General features: G+C 37.4%; 1 protein-coding gene across 33 annotated transcripts in view; it reads left to right on the top strand.

The window, feature by feature from the left end:
* The window catches only part of SLMAP (sarcolemma associated protein), a 100,065-nt gene that overhangs the window by 69,815 nt on the left and 7,429 nt on the right, over nt 1-22,821 (top strand). For 20 of the 33 annotated variants that reach the window (XM_068694927.1, XM_068694937.1, XM_068694929.1 and 17 more), the window contains 5 exons: nt 3,243-3,563; nt 4,907-5,024; nt 5,687-5,858; nt 8,140-8,274; nt 12,674-16,503. In XM_068694927.1, the coding sequence (XP_068551028.1) occupies nt 3,243-3,563; nt 4,907-5,024; nt 5,687-5,858; nt 8,140-8,274; nt 12,674-12,763 (836 nt within the window). In that variant the 3' untranslated portion in view covers nt 12,764-16,503. Of the gene's footprint in view, nt 1-3,242; nt 3,564-4,906; nt 5,025-5,686; nt 5,859-8,139; nt 8,275-11,557; nt 11,648-12,673; nt 16,504-22,821 lie in introns of those variants that run through there. The other 13 variants (XM_068694934.1, XM_068694933.1, XM_068694928.1 and 10 more) reach the window with 2 other exon arrangements.

Genomic DNA, 22,821 nt, shown 5'->3' with positions numbered 1-22,821 from the left:
TTAGAATTGATAAGGGTTATTTTAGGACTCCTCCTTAAAACAAATGTTAGTATGAACACCATCATTATGAACTCAGCCACTGAGAAGGAATGTGTAGGAACTTCATACCTTGAGATTGTTGTCGGTATATTGCTGGGTTTGGACATCAAATGGTTAGAAAACATGAACAGACAGGTAAATGGACTGACAACACAAGTCTTATTGTCTTAGGAAATTAAATTAGCTTTAGAAAATTATTTTTTATGGGTAGTAGTTTGTTGTAGAATGTGATACTTTTCATATACCAGTTACACTTACTGAGAAGCTTATGACTGCACCGTTTTATAGGAATGTCAGCAAAGCCTATTTAGGTCTTCTGCTGTTATTCCTCTAAGAAAGAGGAGCCTTCTTCAGAATAAGAGCAATTAAATTTTGACTTCTGTCCTGCTAATAATGAAAATTCTCTAAGAAAAAATGCTGTAGAAAAAGTTAGAAATTAGGGTTTGATAGCCATTTCTGTGCAGGAGGAAGAAATTTTACATCTTTTCTCAAAAAAAAAAAAAAAAGTAGAAGCTTGACAGAGCCATGCTTAATTGCAAGGTGGTTCTTTTTGTCTTGATCACTTCCCAAGTGAGTTCTTGCTAATGATTCTTGCTCCTATCACTCCATTGTGGTTTAAAACATTCTGATATTAGTTGTCTGCTTGCTGCTTTCCAAACTTTTAGGGTGTGACATATCTCACAACTTGGGAAAACTTGTCATGATGTCACTGTTCTATCTTGGCAGCCTCTGTGAACTGTAGCGGAGAAAAAAAAAAACCTGACAATTTCATACAGTAACATTTGTTCAAATATTTTAATGGAATCAGTGTTTTAGGCCAGCCCGTGCTACATGGCTCATGTGTTTGACATAGAAAGGGTGCTGTAGAAACAACTGAAATCCTGTCTGTACGTGTGAAGTTCTTCACATGCACAAATAGGTAAAACAAGGAAATTCTTGTATCTCAAGTAACTAGTCATTGCCCATTAAAAAAAAAAAAAGGCAAAACATTCAGTTTGAGTGAGGTAATGGCTTACATAAATAAGAGTTGTAATGGAAGCTTTTTTTCTAATTGCCATTGCAAATTATATCCCGTGCCTCAGAAAACATTTCAGTATTCTTTGTAGTAAATCCTCTGTGTACGTTATTTCTACAACTCCACCAAATTTTAGAAACACTTGTATATTTGGGATTTTCATTCATACCATGCTTGTTTTCATGCCCAAGTATTTAAAGGGAGAGCTGCTCATAAATAATGCAGACAAAAAAAAAAATTTCTTGGAAAAGCTGCCTGAAAAGCAGCAATTTAGTTGGAATTTATTAAAAAAATATATATTGAAAAATCACTGCTTTGCTCACTAGATGTTAACAAGTCTTAATTCTTGGTGTTTTAGAAACATGTACTTTTAGTGTAAGGGTTTGGTAGGTTCAAAGCTTCAAACACAACAATACACAGGTGATTGTTAATGTTCTGTTGTCTTACTCTGTTAGATTGTTCTCATCTACTAGTTTGATTACTATTCTGTTAGTATAATCCTGTGGAAATTGTTTCCAAGTAAATGAGATGGAAGCCTTTTGTTGCTTGCATATTCAAAAATCCATCATGCTACAGATGTTTTTGTTATGGAACAGGTATTCTGCTTCATCTTACACAGGATTGCTGTGAAACCTCATTTAGTATAGTCTATAATAGCTATTACGTATTATAACACATAGGAGCTATCATGGTCTTTACCATGCTGTATTTTCCTTCCGAAGTGCAGAACTGGGTTGTTCATAGATTCCTTAGCTCATCTAATGAGCTAAATGTCTTGTTGGAGCCTGTTTAGAAGAGAAAAAAAAAATGCATGTTTCTTTACTATATGTCAACTAGCAGCAAAGTTTCTAGATTGTAGCTGTGTATGAATTGAGCCTGTATCTCTGTATATGAAAGGTCTGAAAGACATCAAGCATCATGGATAGTTGTCATGAAAGCCCCTCCTGAGCAGTTTTTATGCTATATCAGGTTACAGCATGACTCGCTCACATTCTCAGTGTCATCTTCTGTAATGGATTGAGAGAACAAAAATAAATACAAGAAACCTATGAAGGTTACTTAGCCTCAGTTATCTTCCCCGTGCTTTCCACTGTCCTTGCTTGCCCTTTGCTTCAGAAAAAGTAACATACTACTGTAAGTGCGTAATTCTAACCCTCTACAGTATTTGATGTTAGGGTTTCGAGTGATCTAAAGAACTTTTTTCTTTTCTCAGAGCATTTCTTCATTAATTAGGTAATTGTTTTTCTCTTTGAAAATCAGTGAAATACATGTGAGCTTTGATTTGTATACTTTAAAAGGCAAAACAAAAACACTGGGCAAATTATACATTTTGCTTCTATTAGCCAGGGTTTTAACTATGATTTTGTTCTTCTTCCTTTCATACTTTCCTTTCCTCTGTACTGTATTTTTTGTAAGTATTTGCACAGGATTCTATTTGCATGCGTATTTATGAAAAATAATTGTGCTCAGAGAAAGGAAGTTAGGTAATGAAACAGTTTTGAATAGGAATAATTTATAAGGTTTGCTTCATGCAGTTTTGAAATTCTGAATAACCCAGCACTTACGTGACTGCTGCACATTTGCAGTTTGCAGCCACTCATGAGCGCTAAAGGTCTTCTTACAGTTCAGTATGTTAGGTGCAGCTATTGTTTTTGATCTAAAATTCATCTTGAGCCTTGCAAAACACTTTTTGCAAAGAAGTAATTTTTAATCTACAAGTTGAGAGAAAGAAGTAGAAATTAGACTCTGTGCCTCAAGTATTTATAGACATCACAGGTTAACTTTAGCTGCTGAACAGGCAAACATTTACAGTGTAGTATTGCGAATCTGTTTGGCTTGTCACAGAAGCTTTTTTGCTTTCCCTCTTGTGTCCTCCTTCTGTAATACTTGTTTTGTTTACAATAAATTTGGATCTAAATCTTGATTTCACATTTCAGGAGAGTTCCTTTAATGTCCCCCACATAACAACCCTGTTTAAGAAAGCTTTGTCAAACCCGTTTTCTTGTTTCTTAACTCTCTGTAATACACAACCCCTCATATGTGCATTTGTTAGGATTGATATGTTCTTAATTGCATTAGTTTTCTTTAGTTCTATTAAACATCAGCAGGTCGAGAACAGGAGGGTTTTATTTAGATTTTCTGTAAATAAAGTTTATAAAAATTGTAAAAAATAATGTATGTTTTCCAGCTCAATTGCGGAGGTTACAAGAAGATATTGAGAATCTTCGTGAGGAAAAGGAGAGTGAAGTTTCAAGCACTCGAAATGAGCTAGTCAGTGCTCAGAATGAAATTCTGTCCCTTCAACAAGTAGCCAAAAAGGCAGCATCAGAACGAGATACTGATATTTCTACTCTTCAAGAGGAGCTGCAAACTGTGCGAGCAGAACTTGAGCGGTGGCGGAAAGATGCCTCAGATTATGAAAAAGAAATTGTCAATCTACAAGCCAGTTTTCAGCTCAGGTGTCAGCAGTGTGAGGAGCAGCACAAGGAAGAGGCTACTCGTTTGAAAGGTTGTTAATATGGTGTTAATACTTGTTTAATACAGTGCCACGGACCACCACAAAGAGCAACCTTTTCTGTCTGATGAATGTCAATAATTCAAACTTTCCTCCCTTCCTCTATCCCTCCTTCCTATCATGCATGCACACTCATGCATTTACTATATTCTTATTTATAGAAGTGTATCAAGGCTTATAGTGTTATAAAACCCTTTCATGTATTTCATTAAATAGAAACTTCCAATTATGCTTAAATTAGCTTAGGTACCCTTTTGATACCAAAAGTAGGCCAAATGCAATGCCATTTGGAAAACCTGTGTTGTTAGAGGGATTGATACTGCTACAGGTTTTCAAAAGGACTTGCATAAAATCTGTATAGTTAAATCTGTATAACTAAAACCTGTAAAGGGGTAGCTTCTGAACTTTTAATTTTTAGAGCAAAGCTTCACTTGAGAAACCTGCATTTACTATGGGTTAATAAAACAGATGATATTGTGTTCATTTATGTTAAAATACATATAGTTTTATTAAATGTAGTTTTATTTTGGAGCATGATGTGCAGAGATGCACAAATACTTGGTGCTGAGCCAGATCTGCTAGGCTCATTCATTTGCTCTTCACTTTAGCTGCAATACATGCAGGTAAATACACTGGAGCCACTGCTCCAGTTCTATAGCTTCAGGTCTTGGAGAATCTGCTAACAGAGGTTAAAAGCTCATGCTAAAATATTCTACATGCCACAGAGAAGCTGGCATCTGTAAAATATGCTTTGAATTCTGAATTAGTTAATCCTAGAAGTCATCAGAAAAGCCTTTTTCCAGCTGAGGCTCCAGTCTCCATCATTATATTATGAAGACAAGTAATATTTGATAAAAACCAATTTTACCATAGACTGATTTATTTCAAAGGTCTCACTTTAACCATTTAGTTATTTCTTTAAACACTGTTACTTTTAGCCGAGGTGTGGTTATCTAGTGATTTTAGTTGTTTGTTACTTTCAATTTGTTTCTGATTTTCTGCTGAGAAGTGAAATCAAATATGCTTCAAATATGCTTTTTTGTCACTGTTTTAAAAATACTCGAGTAGACACATAAGGAAGACAATTTACTACTGCCCTGTGCCTTAAAGAAGCTCACATTAAGAAAAAACACTAGCTTGTGTATGGCTCGCAAGCTCTTCCTAACAGTAAAGATACTGTGACATGTTTTATAAATGATTGCAATAGAAATCATCTAACATGATTATAATAATTTGAGCTTTACAGCTAATACCAGCTTTTCCACCATTTATTTGCTGGTGCTGCTTGAAGCATTCATGTAATTATTGTACTCAAATTTTAATTTTATTAATTGCAGGTGAGCTTGAAAAGTTGAAGGCAGAATGGAATGCTCTGGAAGCTGAATGTGTTACACTAAGAAAGGAAAATACTTCGCTTACATCTGAACTTCAGCGACAAGAGAAGGAGCTTTCTAGGTAAGGGCACGGTGGATTTGTCTGGGAAGGTATCAAAGAAACTTTAGAGGTTGATTATTCTTATTTCGTCCCTAAACTGGTACTAAATGTCTGATGGTGTTTGTGATTAAATGAACTGAAATTTTGTTTGTATCTTGGTTTTTGGCAGAACACAATTTTGCCATTTATTTCTCCCCAAAGGCTTCTATATTACTTCTCAGATGTGTTACATGGTATCCTGATATATTTTGCTATTAGCTTATGCCATTGGAGTAAGCAAAAGAAGCATGTGTACAAATAAATGAAAAACTTCTAACAACCTTGGACAGACTTCTTCAAATTACAAGTTTGTTTCACAGTGCTTTCATGTATATAATTAGTGACCAATAAAAAAAGTAAAATAAGAAACTAAAAAAAAAAAAAGATCATCTAAGTTATAGTATAGATTATAATTACATTAAACACAATAATGTGTGCACATGCATTTAAAAGCAAGTCTGTGGGCAATCTTATATCAGTACTTTGCATTAGGGAGTCAATGTTGATCTGCACTTCTATGATTGTCTCTGGATGATTTTTCTGTATTAATTAGAGATGTGAAGCTTTTGAAAGTGAAAACTGCTTTAAAAATCTTTTGTTTAAATTTAAAATATGTAAAGAAACAATTGGATTTTATTTTTCAGCTCTCAGAAGCAGAGTTTAGCGCTAACCAGCAATATAAGTGTTCTTGAAATGTCTCGAAAGGAACTTGAAAATCAGATGGGATCTTTGAGAGAAAAACATCAACAGGATGCAGCTAGTCTAAAAAGCCAACTCAGTGAAGCTGAGAGTCAAGCAAAGGATGTTCAGAAAGAGGTAACATGAAACACTTTCTGTTTTGAAGTAATACAATGCCCAGTGACTTTCCTTTTATTTCACTATAAAAGCTTAAATGTCAAAAATTCAAAATTTTTAGTAGCAGAACTTTTCAAGTACATTTATGTTAGGTAACAATATATACATCGATGGTTAAATCTCAAAGGGAAGATTTCAAATAAGATCATTTACGTGTGTTTTGGGAACTTCCTGCAATTTGCTTCCATTCATTACCTTAGGAAGAGCATTAGCTTACTTTATAAGCTGTTAAAGGCAGGTGACCCTTATTCAGAAATGTTTCTGATCTCCATGGTATAGAGTCTGGTTATCCATTATGAGTCAAAATGTATTCTTACTCAGTGTGATTTTCCTAGTTGGATTTACAACTGAGAACAGGACTACACATTCTTTAGAGATGGTTTCCTTTCATCATAATGGATCACTAGGCTTCTAAAGATGATTAGCAAGTGCATAAGGAAAAGCTAGCATTTTGAGCCTAGCTACTAATGATCATGTCTGGAAGAAGGCCATAGTCTCCATTAGTTACTTGCTTTCTTCAGTAAAGGAATTTTGAGAGAAGTTTTCCCCTGTCACTGCTATTAGTTTGTGTACTGCAGTGTTTTTCTTTGCTTTGTCATTAGGTCATCCGTGTCACATTCCTTACTGTTTTTCTAATTTGAACAGTCTTGCTAATCTGCTTGCAGCCAGATATGTTTGTAAAGTTGCTTACTCTTTTAAGTTTGTGGTAAATGCCACAAATTGTGGCACAAACAAATTGAAGGTCATTGATTCTGTCCTCACTAACCACTATTGTGACAACTGCTGGAAAACTTGTCATCTGTAGAGAAAATTGAATGCAAGTTTGAAAAAGGAGAAACTGTCCATAAGGTAGAAAGATGAGATGCATTGTCCCGGTATTTATACTTAATCCACAGTAAGAATTGTGGCATTTTATTTTTTTTAAATGCCTTTCCTTCTTTTACGATTGATTTTGATGCGTGGGAAAAAAGGTTTTATTTGCTTCATACAAAATGTTGATTTTTGCACCTATTTGACTGATCAGCATAGTTGTAAGACCACTATTTAAATGTAAAGGACTCCTTATTCTGCTTTATTTCTTGTCTTTTTAGTTTTTACAGTTCTGTCCCATATGATAATGAGTAATTGTTTGGTATGAGAGATGAGTTAATTTACTTCATATTTCCTTGCTTTGTAAATCATTGCAAGAGTTGATAAGCTGTGTGTTAGCTTTGTGTGCTGAGGTTAGCATGAAGATGTGTTAATTGTGAACCATTCATATTAATTTCTTAATGCACTGTTGTACATGATTATTATTGATAGATATCATGTTACTGTATTGTTACTGGCACAGCACATAAATTGATCACTCTGGGAAAGACTCAGCACAGTTGAGTATGAGCAAGCTTTCTGGAAAAGGACACAGTACTCAATGCACTGATTTTTTCAGAATACATGTGACAGTCTACTAAAATGTAGTTTACTTCTAGAATGTCCCAGGTAAAAAGAAACACATTGTTTTCTATTCAGTGATTTGCTGTCTGTGAATATATTCCTGAGAAATTCCAGGTCAGGTAAAATTTGTCTGCAAAAGAATACTCTAAATTAATATAAAAATGTTACTGATTACTTAATGAGAGATAATGGTGAGCTCATTCTGAACTACTGCACTTGTATGTTCTTAATGGCATACTGCATGGGCAGGTGCTACATTTGTCTGAAGTGGAAAATTTCTGAAGCTCTGGACATTTAAAATGTTTGAAACCTAATATAGAAATGTAGCTAGTTAATCTGTGTTTCTAGACTTAATTTGTTTGTAGAATTCTATCTACTTGTGATTTTTTGTTAGTAATGCAACCTCTAATAATCTTTCTGATTCTGAAGCAAGTTGTGATGTCGTTGCTGCCTGTTTAGTCATTAAGTGAGTTGTGTTTGCTCCTCCAGTAGTCGGGGAGATCGTTACATATCTAGCATGAAATTTATTACACTTCTTTGTATCATTGTAGACATAATCACAGAATTTACACTTAATTATCCTGAAAAAGCATACAAAGAATCCTAGTTTTTCAAACTCAGAAACAAAATCTTCATTTAACAAAAAGAAAATCTAAACCATTATTTTTGTCTTGCTTTTATTAAGAGAGTATGTTCTGATCCATGGCAAGTTATGCTGGGCAGAAAAGAAAGCTGGGTGCTAAGCAATTGTAAGCAAGCTTTGGGCGGCCAAAAATCTGCAGCCTTTTCTTTCTTTTTTTGCATTTAGTATGAAAGAACACAGGCAGCGCTCTCAGAACTGAAGGCGAAGTATGAGATGGCTGAGCAAGAAAAACAGTCAATCACAGAAGAGCTTAAACAGTGTAAAGAAAACCTGAAGCTGCTACAAGAAAAAGGAAACAACGTAAGTCTGTCCAAAATGTTTGGGGAAGTCTGGTTATGACACCAATGACAATTTTGTTGATTGTGAGAACACCCAAGTGCTGAATAGAAAAAGGCTGGCCTTCACAAAAGGTCCATGCACCATATCATATGCAAAATTCCATTCTGGTACTACCTGTGCAAATTTGCAGGTCATTTGCAGGTCAACTGGTACAATTTGCATGCAAGTTAAATTTACAGCTCCATGACAGTTTTAAGTATGTCCTTAGATATCTGCTGTATTGAAATAATCCATCTTAACTAATTGCAAATGAGAACTAGGCAAAACTTCCTAATTTCAGAGACTGATACATAAGCTGAGAAACCTGGGTCCAAAAGAGTTAAGCAACCTTCTTCAAGATGCTTTTATTTTATTTATTAGTGAATATTACAACATATGTTCCCTCCTCACTCTTGCTTCTGCTTCTTAACAGTGGTTATCCCTGGTCAGCTCATGCTTTATACATGTAATTGAACCATCCTTTGTATTCACTAATGGGAATCTTTTCTGCTACAATTAATTTGAGAGGTTCTATCAGTAGAATTAAGTTTACAGCTAGGGACATCTTTTTCTTATACTGAGGCTCCTGAGATCCTCCAAATGTTAACTGTGGTAGATGTGTTAGAGGGTAGTTATAGCCTTTTTAGATACCTTACTGCTCTGAGATGACCAGTTTGTCTTCCTGTACTGCTGCCACGATCTGTGGTTGGTCAACAACTCCTGTAGTGGTCAGTACAAAATAAAAAGTTTACAGGTATTACCCCCTAAAATCAGCTGTGTGCTACATGCCCAGTTGATATGAATACTCTTACTGTAGCCCACTTACTGAAAGTAAACCTCTGCCATAGTTAAACAAAGATGTAAAGAACTCAAAGCTGTTCTCACGTTATCATGACTATGATGCTCATATCCTCTTGGAACCTGCTTCCTTTTTAGAATTCTTCTGCAATGCCAAAACAATGTTGAGTTACTGAAATAGACAGATGTGCAGAAATAAACAAACCAAAACTTTCTAATAGAAGAGACCATAACAAAATAATTGTGAATGTGAGACTTCCTGTTCTGTTAAAACACTAATCTCAGCCCTAAGGTGATTAGTGAAAAAGGGGGGTAGTTGAAGGAAGAAAAATACTGTGAGGGGAATTGGAGTACCAGATGAAAGCTTGTGAGGTAAGGGATTTTTTTTTTAGGAAGAATTTGAGGTGGGTGTTTAAATGAAATGGGAACCAGACCAGTTGCCAAAATCTGTTTCCAGAGGAGCTACAAGAGTTGAAGCCCAGAGGTCAGGGTATGAAGAGCATCCAACCATATAAGGACTCGCAGGACAAGCTTGCTTATCCAAGTGAGCATTACTCACAATCAGCAATGTAAAATATGTCTATCTTGTGGATTATTTGAAGCATCATGGATACTGGGCTGAGCTCCAAACTCTAATTTTTCAAGTACTCTTGTCCCCTTTTTGCTGGAAACATTATACATTACTTCATCCTTTAGGGCAGTGTCCCGCAGAAAGTGACTTCCCGGTGTGGGATTTGTTCCTTTTTGCAGCCCATCTATATCTGAGTTTTTGTATATCTTCATATTCTAATAAAGGATGCATGGTGTTGATGAAGCACCTAGTTAAGTGCTCTTCAGCAATAAGGAGAATTTTTAAGGTATTTTGTTAAGTTCAGGAGGGGGAAAATTTAATCATTTGGAGGCAACCTCATTTAATGTGGTGGATATTTATCAGCTGTTTCTCTGGTCAGGATGCCCCAGACTTAAACGTGTGTAGCTTATAAATAAGCAAATCTATAAGATTGTCTGGTGAACTAATAAATGTTAGAAAAGAGAAGGCTTCTCTATTCCATTTAGAATATCATTTAAATACTAAGCTTTTATCCTTTCCCTTTAGGAAGGACAAAGTTTTTTACTAAAAAAAAAAAAAAAAAAAAGCTTTGTGTTCTGAACCGCTTAGCAGTGTGGTGTACTACTTGTGCTTGCATGTTTGTAGTCACTGATTAAGTCACTGATTATTTCCTGATGCGCTTCATACGATGGATTTATTTATGTGAATGGTTTGAGAACATTAGCTGCTCTGGTTGACTTAAACTTTTGGCGCTTTTTTGAACACTGCTGTGATTATTTCTACCAATGTGCTTTCTGTGGGAAGATGGCACTGTGATTTGTGGCACCAATGACAAAAAAAAAAAAAAATAATACTGCATGGAAATTACTTTAAGAGTTGCACATGATTTGTGAGATTCTATTCTTCAATCACAATGTTTTAGAAGACTTCAAACCTGAATTGATCATGTATTTATTTGGCTGAACAAAATCAGGGTGGCTTCAGCACAAAAAAGTTAAGAAAATACAAAGCATGGTTTGAACTTAACCTCTGTGTGTCTGTGTGCGTGCACAAATATATAGGCTAAGATGCAGAGAAAGCAGATGTCTTCCAAGGACAGCTGAAAAAGAAATTAGGTCCATTTTTGCTTCTAGTTCATCATTTTAAGAATAGAGGCTGTATATCCAAACATGTGAAGTAGTTTACAGTTAACTGAAAATAATTGAGAAAATATGCAGAATCTAATAAAACCATCAGCTAAATGAACCCTGAAGTCTTGCTAGCTGGTAGTTTGGCCCAGCTGCATCATTGGATCAATTTTTAGAATTGCATTTGCTCACAAGGCTGATGCCCTGCCAGAGATGCTGATCTTTGTGGTGTCTCTAACAGAAATATACTTCCTGGTTCATAGTACCTTGGTGCTGAATGTTATAACCTTACAGAAATGTCTGAACTACTGGGTTTGCCTGTGGACATAGCTGTAACTAATTCATTAATAAAGGAAAAAGATTGTTTTTCCTGGAGGCTGGTGATGGAAAATGAGAAAGGTGGAATGAAGAAGCAGCTGAAAAATTTAATATCTGGTATGAGTCTTTCTCCCTTAAGAAATCCGGTTTGGATTTCCTATCATACAGAAAAGAAAAAATAATAATAATAATAAAAAAAATAGAATTGAGATACAGGCAAATTCCAAGTTGAGATGAAGTTTCTTAGAACATTTTCTGCCTCCTTCCCTTTATTTTTAAACATTCCCATTCATTTGAGTAGAATGGTGTACTAACTTTGTATACCAGATTAGATAATGCTGTATTGTGTTAGATGTCTTTAATACATTTCATTTAAAACAAAGCTCACTGACTTATTTTCCCCTCTCTAAATCATCTTTACCTGATTGATTTATAGCACAAAGTGATTTTTAATATCCCTTCCCTTCTTTAGCCTTCCATATTACAACCCGTCCCAGCCGTATTCATCGGCCTAATCCTGGCTTTCCTGTATTGGTGTTACGGCCCATTGTGGTAGCGAAAGGTACAAGCACTACTGTTCAGTCGATGTATGTTTGTCCCTCTCACCTGTATGTGCCATTTCTGTATAAAATAGTGCATGGTGAAATGCTCACAGGTATGCCTTTACCTGAAGCAAACCCTTCATTTAATATTGCCATTCTGTCGATACTGATGAGCTGAGCGATCAACTAATCACTTAACATCTGTCTGATTTCTTTAATTCTAACAATGACTTCCATTCTAACTGGTTCTGAATGTGCCTCTTCTAACTTGGTCTCAGTTTGTCTTTAGCAAATGGGCTACCTTTTGCACAATGCTGTGATGCTAGGGCCTGGAAGAAAGCTTAATTGCTTAATTAACTATGAAAAAATGAAGAGTTTGCCTCTAAATAATAATAAAAATCAACAAGCTTCAGTTCTTATTTACGGACTAAGAAATTCCTCTCTGGCTGTAAACCCTTATTTTTCTCACTATGGCTGTGAAGAAGATGGGATAAAACCAAGATGCGAAATAGGTGGTTGGTTTGTATTCTGACCTCTCAGCTTGCATTTCCTCTAACGTCTCCCAGTGTGTCCTTCTCTTATTGTCGTCATAAAATGTCGTGACAGTCCGTTGGAAATGATTTTGTTAGGATCTGTTATGAACTAACTTCAGAGATCCGGGTTTGAACCTTCAAAAGCCAAGTTAAAGATGTCAGTACTACGTACACCTGGCTAGCGATGGCTTCGCACAAGTGATGTTTTAAACATCGTAAGCCCTCACATGTTTAATAGCAGATTTCTTTGAGGTGTGTACGGTAACGAAGCTGAAAATACAGAACTGGTTCTCCTGGCGACCTTCAGTCATGAAGAGCTGTGGAACTCCCTTGGCCAGAGCAACGTGGGTCACTGTGCCCCTCCAAGTCAGGACTAGCCTGCAGTAGGGCTCGTGGGTAACATTTTAGTGATGCCTATCAACAGGTACTCAGGACTTTCAGGAACCATGGGGTAAACTGATTAGTGTGAATTAGAACAAATATGATATTGATTTTTTTTTTCTTTCCACACAGAGACAATGGCCTTGGATGCCTGTGATGGCAGCTTTGGTTGCTGTAACAGCCGTGGTGCTGTACCCAGGCCTAACCAGAGCTTCTCCATGAGAACTGTTGTTGAATCCATACACCGTCCTCCCTTTAGAAGCTGGCAACATTCATATACTGAGGGAAAACAGATTAATTCTCTTCCTTTTTACCTCTTAATACAGCACAGCTCCGCGTGAGAACAGCAGTAGGGTCATTTGCTTTAAACTGTATAAAATGTATCTGTCTATAAAGAGGGAATAAAATTGTGATTCATCATACTGTGAGCAATATTTTTGCTTACAATTTCATGCAAGTTTTAAATTAGTATGTTGGGATTCTGAATACTATAATGGTGGCCTAAAGTAGGCTTCTTGGTACCAAATTATTTATAATAGCTAGGTTTGCAGACACGTGCTTTAGAATCTGATTGCCAGATTTAAAAGGAAAACAACATTTCTGATTTGGACACCCAAGCCAAGTAACCTTGCAGATACTTGGAAAACGGATGCAGTGTGCTCAGTGCCTTTCAGTATGATTTTTTTTTTTTTAAACTAGTATATCATTTTACTTGCTGTTAGTCACTGAGCTGTTGGGAACAAGACTTAAGAAAACTTCTCTTATCATGCCTTTTGAAGGAAACATATTTTTCTTTGATAAGGATTGCTTTATTAATGACTTTTGGGGAATAAACACAATTCATGTCCAGCCTTAAAGAGATAGAGATACTGATGGTGGAGACCAGCCTAGAGTATTTAGTGTGCGCGTGTGCGAGTATAAGCATGTGTGTGTTCTTGAGTGAGCTAAGGTATTTCTGGGAGCAAACACTTGGTCATTTGATGGACATAGTGCAGTGGTTCAACTCACGTTAACTTTAGTTTGAATGTAATTTATTAAATTTCATATATTTAAAGAGGTGCGTTCTTTAAAAGTATGAATACTTTCTCACATATCACATTGTATCGATTTATTTTTTCAGTCATTTGATACTCTTTGACGAGCTGGATAAACTCTTTAATTAAGCTTTTATTGACATAACTTCATTAAGAGAACTGCAACAGTGTGATTAGCTGAAAAAAATCTAAGATACATAAAATACTACAAAATTGGAATCATATTCCTGGTAATGTATTGTCAGGTGAATATGATTTTAATTTAGTAGTAGAATTTTGTGCATCCTCATCCCATGGCTGTAAGTACGATGCAGTGGTCCCCATTACAAAGTTTATTTTCCTTATGCAAGTACTATGCCTATTGCTTTTTGCTGACTTTTGGTGGGAATCACTGTAGTTAGTGCTGAATTAAATGTAGACTCTAGTTGTCTTGTTCAGCTCAACAGTTCTGTCAAAAAAGTTTATTAAAGACTTAAATAATATGCTAAAGAATGGTAAAGTAAAATGGCTCTGCTAAAGAAAGCTTCAACATAGGGAGATAATCTCAACATTTGAATTGGCTTTAAACAATTCTATGGCAATCAACAGGTAGTTTAAATATTTAAATAGAAATTTAGTATATAATTTACCTTGTAAAGTTTTGAGGGTCATTGTCCTTTAATCAAAGGGTCTATCTTAAGTTACATGGGATTTGCTCTTGGGAGGATTATTAGTTATGGAAATAAGTCCACAAGTGACTTGTAGAAAATATTGTCATTTAGTTCATTCATTTCATCATTTTCAGTTGCAGGAGGCCACCCAACCACAGAACACTCGTATGCCAGTGGTACTCAGTACCTCTTGTATATAGGTTATTGCAAATATTGTTCTGAAATGCTTAACTTCAGAATTACATTTTTTAAAGTAAATAATTGTTTTAAATCTATTTTGTAAAGATATAAAAATACAATAGAATTTCTGGAGTACAGATTAAACTATTTGCACTAACACACGTGATGTGCATGATTTAATAAAATAACTTTACTCTCCCTATGCATGTTTGAGTTGAATCTCATTTGAAAACAATACTCATGCTAAGTTTCTTTTGTGCTAGATGTTGCCACGATTACTAGGCACAATGTCTGCAGCATGTTCAGTAATATCAAAAGACTTTTTTTTTTACATTGTATTTCACATTTGCACTGGTTTAAGTTTTTGTCTAGCTGATCTCTCTCCTGTCTGTGGCTTTCAGAAAGAAAGGGGGGAGGAGAGGGCCATGAAGAACTTGGGAGCGTTCTTGCCGGGGAGAAAATAATAAAGTTTTTACAGCTGAAAGCTGGATTGCGCCTGTGGCAGAGGTCATGAGATCGCAGGAGCAGTGGCTGTGGATATGGAAAGCCCTTCTGGGGGAAGGGAGCCTGATGCTGCCTCTGTTCCTTAGCATCCTGCACTCCCCGGTTGTCCCTTTCAGCCACTTTTCCAACTGATCCTCTTCCCTCCTCCCTGCGGGTAGCATGTAGACATGGTGTGAGGAGGTGGAGCAGAGGCCAGGAGCAGGGGTCCCTCGTGGCTCGCAGCGGGGAAGGGGCTGAGTTCCTTTGGACCCACATCGGTTGGGGGCCCCCACTGCCAACGGGTGCCCCATACTGAGCAATGCTGCCTGTGACGTAGGCCTGGTTTTGTATTAAAGACAAATGTTGTGTTTTCAGAAATCCTTAGTGCATCAGAGAGCTGAAATTTGAGACCCAACATGGCTGTATTAAAGGAGAAAGATTAATTACGTGCATGTGTGCATATTTACATTGCATACACAGATGCATAGTACACATTGCATGGGTGCTCATGCTTACCATTATACCTGTGTTTCCCTAATACCAGGCCTTTCCCAGGAGTTCTTGACATTTGCATGTTCAAAATAATCAGGAATCAGCACAGTTCACTCCCTGAGAATCCCTGGAGAAGGGCTGGGGAATGGGAAGTTACTGTTCTCCAGCGCGTTGACACTAAAGCAGCAAGTGAAGTTTTGTAAGCAGCCTGTCCACAAACCTCTCTTTTCAGCTGGTTTTCATTGTGTTTGTTTATGGTAAATATCTGTGCTCTTTTACATTCAGATTTTTTTTTTCTTTTTAGTTTTGAGGCTTGATTAGCTAAGCCTTGGAATTCCTGCAACAAGAGCAGCTTTTCACAGGCATTTAAGATGCTCTGAGTCTACTTGTAAAATGAGTGCTCTGAGCTTGAACCAAACTCTGAGGTTTTAAAAAGGTTTCTCATACTAGGAAAATACATCTGAGAGTTATTTTATTGGTTACTAGTTCAATTTAGAAAATTTATCATAATAAAATGTCCGAATACTTCTTCAGTTTTTCTCTGGAGTCTTGATGAGGCACTTTTTTTTATTATTATTATTATTTTTAAGTTCTAATAGCAATTCTGCTTTCCTGGGGACTACTACAGCAACAGGCCTTTGATGTACAACATAAAAAATATACTGTAACTTTGCTGTTCCTTACAGCTGAACTAAAGGTGTTCTTCCAGAGTCTTCCTGACCCTTCTTCCAGACTCTCTGGATGTTTTGGTGCTAAATAGAGAGTTGTGAGCCTGCACAATATATTGCAGTTTTCTCATAAAACAGTCTTAGGGAGATTTAGTGTCAAATGACTGATAGCTGAGGCAAAGGTGTATTTTGAGGGTATATTCTTAAATTTTTTTAATTAAGTCTTCTGAAGTATATCATCTGTTCAAATTTTCAGTGTGCTTTACATTTTGAATGTCTCCTGCCTTAATCTGTGTGGCTCGATCGTTTGCAAGAGTCATTTCTTCAGCTTCAGTCTTCTCTGTGGTAAATGCCCTGCCGATTCATTCCACCAGCAGCACCCGAGTGCTTTAAAACACCGGGTCACCCCAGCCCCAGGGGCTTTCGGGATGCTGCTGTAGCTCACACTAGCTCTGCAGTGAGTTGGCTGGTTCCCCCCTGGGGCCTTTTATCCCCTCTGGTTTTTCATCTGCCCTTAGCAACTTGTCTCAAGAGTTTTCTTTAAAATATCAGTAGGTCATAGGAAAGAATTAGAAGCCATATTTCCTCTCCCTTTCTGTCTTCCAAGCACATACCTCTGAATCTGTTCTAAGGGTGATTTGTTTCTAGCAAACAACTGCTCTGAATTCCTCAGATCCAGGTGCCTTGATGTTCCCAGTCCCTCTGTGCACTTCTGGACGCACAATTCCTTCCTTCCTTTCTTCTATCCCTCCGTCCATCTTCCTCTGGCAGGAATCAGGCTGCAGTATGTGTCTCCCAGTCCTTCCTGCTTCCTTGGGTTTTTATTTTGTCCCAGCTAGTTCAAATTAGTAAGCAAAGGTTTGCCCATAGAGCCAGGTTCTTCTGCTTGGAGAGGATTTGCACCCATTACTGCTTTAAGAACTGCTACCATATTATCAGATTTGGCTTGGCAAATTAGAAGTAGAAGGCAAATTAGCAGTTGAAACAAAAGTTTCAGTGGTAATGGCCATCAGAGACTCAAATTTCCGTTCATTCAAAGGTGGAGGGAATTCACATCTGATTACTGCTCTGGGTATCGCAGTCACAAAACTTCACCGATTTCAATGTCAGAAACATAATGTCAAGTTAAATTATGGCACATATTTTAGGAAGAAATATTGATTTAAGAACTTCAGGGACAGAGTTGGTCACTTCTCTAGGTAAGTTACTTGAGCAATTACTGTACTCTTGTTATGTAAAAAAAAAAAAAAAAAAAGATACGCTTGAATTCATCCGTTTTGGGCTCCCAGCTGTTAATTTCAGTGCATCTCTTTTAGAGGATGTTCTGCTACTGCAAGTGTTGTCCTGATCCAGACATTTGACACACTATGATCAAAATTCTATTTAAATAAATACCTAATTTTCTAAAATACCTTCTAATATTTTTTGATGTGAATGGATTGAGTTTCTTAATTTTTTTCTTCATTCCTCTAATTTTTGTTGTCAGCTTCTAAAATTATTTCTAATTGTGTGAGCGTTATTTTTTTGGAGGGGATGCCAGAACAGAACATGCTCTTACAGTGACAACCTTACTAACACGGGATAAATAATACGTTTTGTATCCCACTCTGATAATCCTGTTTGGCTGCCTACCAGATCCCTAGGACCTTTCTGGTATTCACTGGCTTCTCTAACATTTGGATTTTAATCTTGCGAATCAAATCCGTGCATTCCTCACATCGCTCCAGCCGCGTGGTATCTGACTACAGGATTGTTCAGCAGTAACTGCTGTAAGTGGGCAGTGCAAGACAGAAAGCTGTTCCCATTACTGTTCACCATTGTCAGTGTTCTTTTGTTTTTGCTATTTTTTGTTTGGTTTGTCTTTTTTTTTTTTTCTTTCAGGTTTTAACAGCAATGACTGTTAGAGCTTTTCTACATTATTGATCAAAAAACGTTGAATGGTAGTGAGCCAAATCCCAGATCTCTGCAGGACAGTAGAGAAAACACACAATGATTACTTCACTTTGTTTTTGCAATGTCAGCTGTTTCTTAATCTGGATTATTAGTAGCAGTGCTAGTAGTGTAGCAATCATTTATATTGGGCTGTCAAATGACTTACAGAATTCTTGGTATAGTAACGCCAATAAATTCAGTTCAAGAAAAAAAAAAAAGAATTTTATTTTAAAAAAAAAGCTTTGATAGTTATAAATTATTCTGTGTTCTGGCATTCTGTACTGATTGCTTCCCATAGATTACTAGGTGCTTTGATTAGAGCTGAAGCAGAACCAGTTTTCCCAAGACCATACATCTTTTCCTTTTCTCCTAGCTATATTGCTGCCTCTTACTGCCACTTGCCTCTCAAAGGCATTTCTAATTCCAAATTATTCATGTGACTGTCTAAATTTTTCAACCTACAGAGACTGTCTGAGCATTATTTCCAGTGCTGGCAATGTAACACTTCTAATGCACCAAGGATATGTGTGCATGTGTATAACTGCTCTTTGAGATTGCGCTTGCGTGTGGGAAAATAGATCACAATTGCTTGCGTTTAGCAACCATGCAAAGGAAGGTTAGTATGGAGATGTAATTATTTCATTATATGTAATTATTTCATTATGTCAGGAGATATATTGAAAATGCAGGTGTGCCTCTAAGCGTGTTCTCTCTTTACCATATCTGATGAAGATAAACCAAAGCTTACGTAATTTTCTCAGACCTGATGAGTAACAAGAGAAAAGTGATTGTTCTGTTCCATTGGAATAAAGTTCATCCAAAATCTAGCTTGTATTTGTTTCAGTACCCTCTGATAGAAATTCCTTAGAATCACCACGCACACACACTACGAGTGTTCATGTAAGGGCTTCAGTATGGAATGGAGTTAATTTTAATCTTTTCATGCCAAACCATTATGTCAATATTATATTTATATTTCTTGTTAGGAGTTCTTACTCTGGAAAATACTTTATTGGATGTGTCATCAGTTTGATGCAGCAACAATACTTGTCTTGAAGAATATAGTAACTCGTATTTAAAATGTTCCGAATATACAATGTGTCTTTTGGGATGAATAAACAGTAAAATTTACAAGAATAAATCTACAGCACAACAGAAAGTTGATTTGTATTGTACATGGTCTTTCATTCAGCCTAACTCCAAATTTCAGCACTCTACATTTTCCCAGTAACGTGCAGCACTGCTTTATTGCAACAGATGACAACTCATTAATGAAACCAGTTAAAACGTACTTTTAAAATAAATTTGGATTTATTTAACTGTTTGTTTGGGGTTCACAGACACACAATGTTTCTTCCCCTGCTTCAAGGTAAAGCAGGGCTCCAAGCAGTGCTTGTTTTTTTACACAAACCCAGGGCAAGATGGGCTGGCAGTACTTGGTGCACGGTGCGAGTGCGGCCCTGGTTTGTTCAGTGCCATCTTTCACAGATTTGGGGACGTCGTTCGCGGATCATCCTATAAGAAAACCGAAAAGCCTACAGCTGCTAACCTGTGCTGTAAATCCTGTGTACTTGCAGAGCTCTGATCAGTGCTGGCTTGGCAGAAGGGCAGTCACCGAGGGCAGGCAGGTGGCTCTCAGCAAGCTGTGGCTGTGCAAGGGGGAAAGTTTCCTCTGTGTTTGCTGTGTGCTTTGGATCCAGCCCAGGCTGGGGTTTGAGTTAGCATGGTTGCACGCCAGGCCCTGACAAGTCCTGGTGTAAAAGCCTAGCTAGCTTCTCTCTATTCTGTTTCTCTTTCTAAAAAGTTAAACTTTGAGTTAACATTAAAAACATTCTACCAGGTGCATTAGATGTTGGCTTTTAAAGAAAAAAAGCCTATAGAGTTAAACGTATCTAACTGCTTTTCATGGTTGTTATTGGTAGCAGATATTACTCTGCCAGTAACTTTGTCTTGGGTGCATGTCTCCCAGATGCCAGTGCAAAGTACTCATCCTTAGGCCAAGGCAACAAACACTGAATTATTTATTTATTTATTTATTTTCTGAGTAATTCTATGGGTGGAAAGTGGTGATAAGGTCTTCTTGTTCCTGAGAATTCAGTATCAGTATTACAGGCTGCTTAGGTTTGATATTAAAGTGGTGCTTTTCGGTTGTATATAGCAGTCAAGCTCATTGTTTCTGTGTAGCAGAATGTAACTGTGATCTGACTGTGGCTGGGCATTGTAATAGAAATGTATTGCTCAGGGTTTTTTTTCCCCATTTCATACTTATTGCACTGGCACATAAGTGAACACGTAGCCTGCAGCAACTTCATGGTCATTTTCATTGCACTTGCTGATTTTGGTTGGCCAGGTGTCAGCATCTCTGCTGTCCTGGCCCTACGTGTTGCAACAGTAGTACGTCCGTACGTCCTTCCTCTGAGATTTCTCTGAGTTATAAGTCCTCCTTAATTTCCAAAACGTTCAGATGTAAAGGGCTCTCATCAGTCTGTTTAAACAGCAAATTTCATGTTGCTGCCATCACGCACCTGCTGCATAGTATCATGTTTATATGTTCTCAATTATGTCCTAGCCAGTAACAGCTGATTAACAATCTCCATTATTATTACTTTACACTGTGTATGCAGTGAGCAAGGGTGTTCCCAAGTACATCCATGCCTCTGTTCTGTTCAGGAGAATATTTTTAATAGCAAAGCAACAAAAATCTTGACTTAAATGGTGCTTCTCATTTCAAAACTAGAGAGAATGGTAAAAATATATATATGTATTTGTCCCAAGCTGATGCTTTCCCGAGTAATTAAGAACAAATACTGGAATAATTGCATCAGAAAGAGTGCTTTGGGGATATTTCTTTGGTGGAACTGAATTGCTTTATCAGATGTATTGGATCCGGCATCTGCTCAGGAAGTGGGTCTGGGTCTGCTGGGAGTCTTTGCTACTGAACGCCCCTAGGTGTGCAAGGAAATTCATTGATGAAGCATTGATGAAACGTGTATCAGGATGGAAGATGCAGCTGTTGAACTGGCAGAAGTCTTTTTCAAAAGCATCTCAACTCTACTCAAATGCACACAGACTCATATAACAGTGGTGTTAATTTGGTTCATTTAATGTAAATGTTTTCCAGTTCCCATGAAAACCATTTCACTGAAGAATATTAAAGCATGGTAAGTTTTAAAACCTAAAAATAAATAAATAAATGGGTATTTAGTTATATTCTGTGATTATACGGGTCAACTTTTTTTATTTCATGTACTATAAGTGGGATTCAGGTTTAGCTAGATCCTGATGGCTTGGACGTTTCACTGGGAAGCTGCTGTGCTATTTTTTTTAGATTTTGAGCACGTATTGGAGGTCTTCAGTCCTTTTTGGTGTGAATATACTGTGAAAATACCAAGTTATAACTGTTTAAGGGGAAGGTTGCTACCTGTGAGACAAGCATGCAAAGATGTTTGTCTTGGTGAGGATTACCGTAGGTAATAGTAATACATGTGCAAGCAGCCGTCTCCAATTGAGGATGAAGAGGCTGATGAGTCATGGTGGAGTCACATCCTGTTAACGCTGGTTACGGACACCACTGCTTCACCCTTCCATGTTCTGACTAATCAAGCTGAGAAAAAAAAAAAAAAAAAGTGAAAAGAGACCTCTTGGAACATGAAAAATGGAAAGATAATCCTTCTGAGGTCTGTTGCTATCCAAATCTTGTATGCAGGTAGCTCACCTGTTCCAAAGCAGCTCAAGCCAAGCGCAGCATTTAGAGAGGCCTTGGCATCCAGTCAACCACGCTTCCTTGGTGGTGGCTGTTTCTGCCCCTGCTTTGTATCGTGGTTGTCTACAGACACGGGCAGGTATAACGGCCTTGCTTGCATCTGGCTGTTGCGCTGTGCCTTTCTGTGCAGTCATGCAGGTTAAGATGATTCAGTGAGCAAATGTGGGTTCTGGTGGGTTTGGAGAAGTGAGATCTAAGGGTGATTCAGTAAATGTGATTACATCTGTGCCAGCATGTCCAAGTGCCCAGGGTGGGAGAACTGGACGTAAGCCGTGCCCGTGTGATTGCGCTCTGAACATTTACACTCTGGTGGAAAGCACGGTCTTTTGTATCTCAATATCCTGTAGTCTGCCTTCTGGCTCCCAGCTGGAGTCCAAGTTGTGTGTTAAGTGTACATATGCAACTTTGATTTTACAACTACACGTTCTAGCAGCCATCCAAGCTGTGCGTTTACCTGTATTTTTGAATCAAGTGAACAGTAGAGCAGAAACAGCTTGGTGTAGCAGGGCACTGTATAAAACTCACCTGTGCAGTCTGTCTTAGCAGAATGAAGCCTTGTGCTTCTCAGTTCTGTTTTAATAGGATGGATTCAGGCAAAACAGAAAGCGTTTCAGGCTTTTAAAATCCACTGTGTTGAAAGGGTACAGTTGGAGTCGATATTAATGGTAATTGCTGTGTCTGCAGATCTCTGCTGAGGCACCTCTTTGTTTGCAATGGGCAGTGTAAAAAAGCATCCCCAAATATATTGGCTGCCTCTCAATAACTCTTACACTGGCATTGAAACTGGAGAGGAATTTTCTTTCGGTGCTGCGCTGCTTATTGCATGCAGAACTGCCTCTCTTCAACAAGGAGCTTCCCGTAACAGCTTGAGATGTCAAAACAGAAATTTCGAATGCATTTTATCCCACATTTCATGATGGAAAACGCTTCCCCTACAGCTTTCTTTAGAGAGTCCTTGCCAGTAGTTCCTGCTTCTGTTTTTCCTCGAGGATGTCAGGCTATTTGTGCTGAAATAAGCTACCTGTCATCTTCAGCATGTAAAAGCCCTCACATCTTTAGCCGTGCTGTCTCTGAGTTC

The sequence above is a fragment of the Anas acuta genome, chromosome 11, assembly GCF_963932015.1.
Source record: "Anas acuta chromosome 11, bAnaAcu1.1, whole genome shotgun sequence".
In the NCBI taxonomy this organism is placed as follows: Eukaryota; Metazoa; Chordata; class Aves; order Anseriformes; family Anatidae; genus Anas; species Anas acuta.
The sequence above is the reverse complement of the archived record's forward strand: the minus strand, read 5'-3'. Positions and strand labels throughout refer to the sequence as shown.